Source organism: Miscanthus floridulus, chromosome 5 (assembly GCF_019320115.1).
Source record: "Miscanthus floridulus cultivar M001 chromosome 5, ASM1932011v1, whole genome shotgun sequence".
Taxonomy (NCBI): Eukaryota; Viridiplantae; Streptophyta; class Magnoliopsida; order Poales; family Poaceae; genus Miscanthus; species Miscanthus floridulus.
In genome coordinates this window covers 38,646,841-38,653,693 of record NC_089584.1, presented here as the reverse complement: position 1 = coordinate 38,653,693, position 6,853 = coordinate 38,646,841, and the positions used below count along the sequence as shown (strand labels likewise).

The 6,853-nt window shown below is 46.4% G+C and overlaps 1 protein-coding gene across 1 annotated transcript; it reads right to left on the bottom strand.

Moving 5' to 3' along the window:
* Positions 1–5,447: 5,447 nt before the first annotated feature.
* On the bottom strand, positions 5,448–6,047 carry LOC136454532 (uncharacterized). The gene has a single exon (XM_066454922.1). The coding sequence runs from the start codon at positions 6,045–6,047 to the stop codon at positions 5,448–5,450; it is 600 nt and encodes a 199-aa protein (XP_066311019.1).
* Between the last annotated feature and the right edge of the window lie 806 nt (positions 6,048–6,853).

The following is a 6,853-nucleotide window of genomic DNA, read 5'->3' as shown; positions in this document are numbered from 1 at the left end:
TGTGGCCGCACTGTCATTCCCGCCGCTGTCTGAGGCTCGCCGGTGTGGTGCTCACCGTGGCCGACCACCACCGGAGCCCTCTCACTCCACGTTCTTCTTTCCCTTAGCTTCCCCACGTGCCCTTGAAGCTCATACCGAGCTTAGCCGTGCCCTTATGGCCGGACTTCACCGGAGTGCCGATGGGTCCTCGCCGCCGTCTGCCATTGTCGTCGCCGTCCTAGCTTGAGCTTGGTAGCGGTTGGGGAAAGGGCATAGATAGGTGCGGTTCGTCGCGAGGAGCACGCCGGTGTCCTTGGTTTCACCGGAGAAGCTGCCGTCGGCGAGCTCCACCAATCCACGTCACTGGAGAGCCACCTCCTCTGTTTTCCTTTCACTTACATGCGGGCCCGGCTGATTGACGGACCCCGCGTGTCAGTGGCTTAAGGACAGAAAGCTAGCTCCTTTATTCAGTTTTTGAATGCAATTTGTAAAATTCATATCTTGAGTTTGGTAGATCTAAATTGGGTGGTTCAAATTTTGTTAGGATCATGGTGAAGTGTAGTATTTAGAAAAAAAATATAACATGAACACTTGTAGTGGAATGTTTAGAAGGATTAAATTGAAACTTGAAATGTGTTTTTAAATGAATGCAAACTTGTTTAATTTATATCTTGAGTTCCTGTGCTCCAAACATTATGAAATTTTGTGGGTGAGCTCTTCTTGATGAGGAGAAGCTCTAGTAAAAATTTGAGAATCAGTGCATGTATGGTTTATGATTTATAGATTTTCCTTTTATCATTGGATGATCCTTGTGTGAATTTTAGTAATTTATCTATGAATTCAATGACCATGAAATTTATTGGAGGATGTCCTAGTACCTTAAAGATGCTAGGAAAAATATAAAATCTATTGCTTGACACTTTTCACTAGGGTTTCCTATTTATGTCATTTTAAGCCTTTATGCCTTGTCATTTTTGTGTAGCATGTTATACTTGCTCAAATGATGTGAAAATTATGTAGTAGACTATTGGAGACATGTATAAGCTACAGTAAGTTTTGTGGAATTTTCTGTACACTTTGGACATATGTTTATTATTTAACCTAAGTATCTAAATAAATTAATAAAGGCATGAAAATAATTTATTTAGGAATGGCCACTATGTTTTCTGGTGTTATTTCAACATGTATGAAGAGTTAGTAAAGTTGGTTTTGTCCATTTGTATGTTTACAATGTAAGTTAATAATTATTTTCTTGCATTGTGTCTTTCTAGACAGTTCTGGGAACTTTATAAAGTTCACCATGATAATTTGGGTTGCTGGGAACGTGGTGAATACAAAAGTTGTAGATAACTTATGTATCTATCTCCTGTTAAAATTTGGTGGCATTTGGCCTAGTAGTTTGAGAGTTATGTCAGTTGGAAGACAGCACTTCCAACTGCCTGCTCTCTGGAATCCACGGACAGTTTTGCAAGATTAGTCTGTTTGACCTAGTTTGAGTTTGAATTAGACTTTGGTGATTAGATGAAAGTTGTAGACAATTTCATAAGCTTTCCATATTGTCTTGTTGCATGTCTTTTGGATTAGTACAACTCTAGTTATGGATAAAACTAGTTACTGCTGTTTGCAGCCTTGACTCTGTGATTTCAGTGAATAGCTTGTTTGTTTGATATGAGTCGGTATGATGATTTAGATGCTAGGCTAATTAAGATAAATTGTTAGTTGCATGTGCTAGACCTCTTACTGAAGATGAACAACTTTATCTTAGGTTGTTAGAGCTTGGTGAGTGTGCAGTTCTTGTTTTCTAATAGAGATATGCACCTACTCGGTAAAATAGATGTTAAGCTTGTATCATCGTGTTGTTCATGCGTCCATCTATACATGGCTGTACATTTCATCATCATCCTCCATCTCTTGTGCATGCATGATTCTTATACTATGCATATGCATGCAATAGGTGTTCCGGAGGGAGTCACGCTTCTGGAATTCGAGCAAGTACTTCCGGAGGATCAGCAGCAAGCTCAGGAGCAGGAGGTGCAGGCCCCCAAAGAAGGAGCCAACGAAGAAGTTCTTGAGTGTCCCGATCACCAACCTTCATCTTTTCTAAAAGGCAAGCCCCGGAGCATTCTAAGTCTCCTATGTTTTAAAAATGGTTACTTTGAGTATCTTTATTTGTGATGCATTAAGTGATAGGAATTGGATGCAAACACTTGTTGCATATATTTATCTATTCCTTGTCCAGTAAACGTACCCTGAATCCTATTTAGGTCTAGGAGCGAATCAAAGCTTAGCCTTGCTTAGACCAGTAAAAATCAGGTGATTTCCTGTCACCTACAAGTTAGGAGTGTCTAGTCACGGTTGGCTATATTTGCTATCATAGAAAATAACCATGTGTTAATAATGAATTGTGACCGGGCGGGATGTCGATAGAGAAGCAACAAGGCAAGGAAGTCTTGGGTGTGGATCTATCCCCATTTGTGTCGGTTAAGGACTGATTTGTTGTACGTCCTCATGTCATGTTGAACGCATTCCTATCACTTAGTTGGCCGGATAACTCGTTCTGACCGCGAAGCTAAGTAGCTCAACTCAGACCGGAAGACCGAGAAGTGAAACTACGCACCCTGGCGGTAGTAAGGATGTGTGGGGAGCTATTGGCATAAGTCTGAGGTGAGATTGACCACCTAGCAGAGTGGACTCCCTGAGGGTGCGGCACTGCTCAGAACCGTGATTCCTGAGTTGTACCAAAGGTGACCTAAGGCTGCCTTCGCACGGTATGCCTGGGTTTGTGTTAGGAATACCCCTCCAGCTGGATAGGAATCGATTCGAATCGCCGTCTCTCCCGGATAGTGAGAACTTGACTGAGCAGCGGCAACGTAGATGCACTTAATGGAACTTGATGGTTAAAGCGATGATGATGATGATACAACATTATACCGGATATGGTTACTAATGTTTGGAGTTAATCAATTGCTTGCTCTAGTACAGGTGCTAATCTAGTTGACAGGTTAATATTGATAACTTGCTGTTTACTAATGATTTAAATTATGCTCTTATATCACTAAAGCTTTTATGCAAAATGGTTGTCAAGCAAGATCCACCGATAAAGCCTTGCATACTCCGTGGTGTCATTTATTTCTGGTTTATGACGGGTAAGTCTAGCTGGATACATTCTCGTACTTAGCGTTTATTCCTTCTTGTTGCAGATGACGTGCTCTATAACGGCTACTGCAAGTATTGTCTCCACCCTGCGGGGGATGAAGACTAGATCATGGGCATGATCATCTATGTTATCTTATCTTACTGCTTTTGCTGGATATGACTATGGATCTGGCTTGTATTTGAACTAAGTGTGTGTGGTGGTCTCAAACTACTTTGCTTCCGCTATTTGTGAACTCGTTTTGTAATAACTATGTGTACTCTGATGTATGAGATACTTGTGAACTACTTGTGAAATGGATGTAACATGTGGCTTGTTATGTTGAATTACTATGATCTTGGTTGTATTCAAGTTGGTTTAAAATCCTTCGTGGTTTTAGTTGACTACCGGGTTTATATGGGTTCAAGTATGACGGTTTGATCACTCCGGTAATTGCTTTTGTACTTGTGCTCTTATAAATTGGTCGGTTCTGTTATAGTCGCCGATGGGGAGCAGTGCGCGGTGGCCATAGTAGACGAACTAGGCCGTGTACGTGCCCGGACATTGCCGATGGAGAGCGTGGCGCGGCGGCCGTAGTAGTACTCGTAGCAAAGCTATGTAGAGGCTGTAATTGAATAAGCTTGTGGGGGGGGGGGGCTGAGTGAACAGTCCTTTTTGTAAAGAAATCACTTTGTAAGTGGTGAATTTGTACAAAAATGAACAATTTTTCATCTTTTGTTACAGAAAATAGTTTTTCAACTTCCTCTTTTTGTAGGAGAGGTTTTGGTGCCCTCCGACCCTTCCCATGGCTCAAGTTGCAAAAAACTAGGAGTGTGGGTGAACTAATTCTGATTACGCTGGTGAGTAAAGAAGTCATAGCTGCTGGGGCATGGGATTCCCATAGTCCTACCAGTTATACTCAGAATTTGCTCCCGAAATTCTAGCCCTTAGGACTTGTTACGGGAAGAGTTTTGTTACAGCAAATAGTTTTTTAGCTTCCTCTTTTTGTAGGAGAGGTTTTGGTGCCCTCCGACCCTTCCCATGGCTCAAGTTGCAAAAAACTAGGAGTGTGGGTGAACTAATTCTGATTATGCTAGTGAGCAAAGAAGTCGTAGCCGCTGGGGCGTGGGATTCCCGCAGTCCTACCAGTTATACTCAGAATTTGCTCCCGAAATCCTAGCCCTTAAGACTTGTTACGGGAAGAGTGGAAAACTTAGAGAATGTTTGCAAAGTTAACATAGGAAGTGTTTGCAAGATAAACATACTTGTATCATTTGTATCAGCCCCCGAGTGAGGTCTGACCCCTCATAGTTTGCAGGGGTCAGATGTCACTAAAGATCGGGGATTTGTAAAGACAAGAACTAATAAGAAGAAGTATGCATTTATTTAAGGGTAAAAACGATGTAGTTGTTCGATGTTCTAGGCGTTGGTGAAGACCTCGCCGTTGATGGTTTTCAACTTGTAGGCGCCTAGGTGGAGTACTTCCGCGATGACGTACGGCCCCTCCCAGGGTGGGCAGAGCTTGTGGCGGTCCTTGTTGCTCTGCACGAGGCGGCGGACAAGGTCCCTGACATTGAAGGCTCAGTCCCGCACCCATCGGCTGTGGTACCGTCGCAATGCCTGCTGGTACTTGGCTGAATGGAGGAGGGCGATGTCACGGGCTTCGTCTAGCTGGTCCATGGCGTCTTGGTGGGATGCTTCGGCCCCCTGTTCGTTGAATGCTCTGATTCTCGGTGCTCCGTAGTCAAGGTCCATTAGGAGAACAGCCTCAGAACCGTAGACCATGAAGAAAGGTGTGTAGCTAGTGGCCCGGTCGGGAGTTGTCCTTAGGCTCCAAAGCACCGCCGGGAGCTCAGCGAGCCAACACACGCCGAACTTGTTCAACCGGTTGAAGATCCTAGGCTTAAGGCCCTATAGGAGCATGTCATTTGTGCGCTCGACCTGCCCGTTCGTCCGGGGGTGTGCGACGGCTGCCCAATCGATCTGGATGTGTTGTTCATCATAGAATTGAATGAATTTCCTACCGATGAACTACGTGCCATTATCTGTGATGATGGAGTTCGGTACTCCAAAGCGATGGATGATGTCGAGGAAGAACAGTACAACTTGCTCGGATTTGATCTTTGAGATCGGTCGAGCTTCGATCCATTTCGTAAACTTGTCTATGGTGACAAGGAGGTGGGTGAAGCCGTTGGGCGCCTTTTTGAGTGGCCCAACCCGATCGAGCCCCCAGACCATGAAGGGCCACATAATGGGGATCATCTGGAGTGCCTGGGCCAGAAGGTGAGTCTGTCGAGCATAGTACTGACACCCTACGCAGGCGCGTACGATTTGCTCAGCGTCGGTTACTATAGTAGGCCAGTAGAAGCCCTATCGGAATGTGTTTCCAACCAAGGTCCTTGGCGCGGAATGGTGACCGTAGACCCCCACTGTGGATGTCGCTCAGCAAAAGTCTTCCTTTTTCATCGGCAATGCAGAGCTGCAGGATCCCGGTGTGGCTCTGTCGGTAGAGTTTGCCCTCTACAAGGACGAAGGACTTGGCACGACGTGCAAGCCATCGAGCTTCCATCCTGCCCGTTGGCAGTGTGTCGTGGAGGAGGTAGTCAAGGTACGGCGTTCTCCAGTCGTCCGAGGGGTCAGGCCCTGCGACCGGATCCTCTTCAAGCTCCATGACCTCGGGGTCAGACGGAACAGTCGGCGGGTCAGCCCTTAGGGCCAGATCAGATGGGCCATCCTCGGCCCGATTCGGCTCTTCATAGCGCACTGAGGGTTTATGTTGGTCGCTGGCGAAGACGCCCGTTGGCACCGGCTCTCGATCGGACGCTGCCTTCGTGAGTGCGTTGGCCGCCTCGTTGAGGCGCCTCGGGACGTGGTTAAGTTCGAGGCCGTCGAACTTGTCCTCTAGCCACCAGACTTCTTGGTAGTATGTAGCCATCTTGGTGTCATGATAGCTGGACTCCTTCATGACTTGGTTAACAACTAGCTGAGAGTCACCCTGAATGTCGAGGCGTCGGATGCCCAGCTCGATAGCGATGCGTAGGCCGTTAACGAGTGCCTCGTATTCAGCCACATTATTTGATGAGGGAAAATGGAGCCGAACCATATACCTCATGTGGACCCCGAGGGGTGATACAAAGACTAGCCCCACGCCGGATCCCTTCTTCATCAGCGACCCATCGAAATACATCATCCAGCACTCCTGGTCAACGACCGCCGGTTTTATATGGACCTCGATCCACTCTGCGATGAAGTCAGCCAAGACCTAGGACTTGATCGCCGCTCAGGGGGCATATCTGATGCCTTGATCCATCAGCTCGAGTGCCCACTTTGTGGTTCTTCCTATGGCGTCCTGGCTATGGACGACCTGGCTGAGGGGGAACAATGTCACTACTGTCATAGGGTGTGACTCGATGTAATGGCATAGCTTTCTTATGGTGATGAGGACAGCGTATAGGAGCTTCTAGATTTGGGGGTAGCGTGTTTTGGAGTCGGATAGTACCTCGCTGATGAAGTACACCGGGCGCTAGACCTTGAGGGCGTGCCCCTCTTCTTCCTATTCTACTACCAGGGCAGTGCTAACCACTTGCATGGTGGCCGCTATGTATAGCAAGAGGGATTCTCCATCGCTTGGAGGGACTAGGACCGGGGGTTTTGTTAGAAGCAGCTTGACTATGTCAAGCGCCTCCTAGGCCTTGGCTATCCACTCGAAGCGGTCGGCTTTCTTCAGGAGTCGATAAAGGG

What these genes read in the sequence shown, in the direction of transcription:
- LOC136454532 (XM_066454922.1), bottom strand. Translation starts at nt 6,047, where the DNA reads ATGGCTACATACTACCAAGAAGTCTGGTGGCTAGAGGACAAGTTCGAC.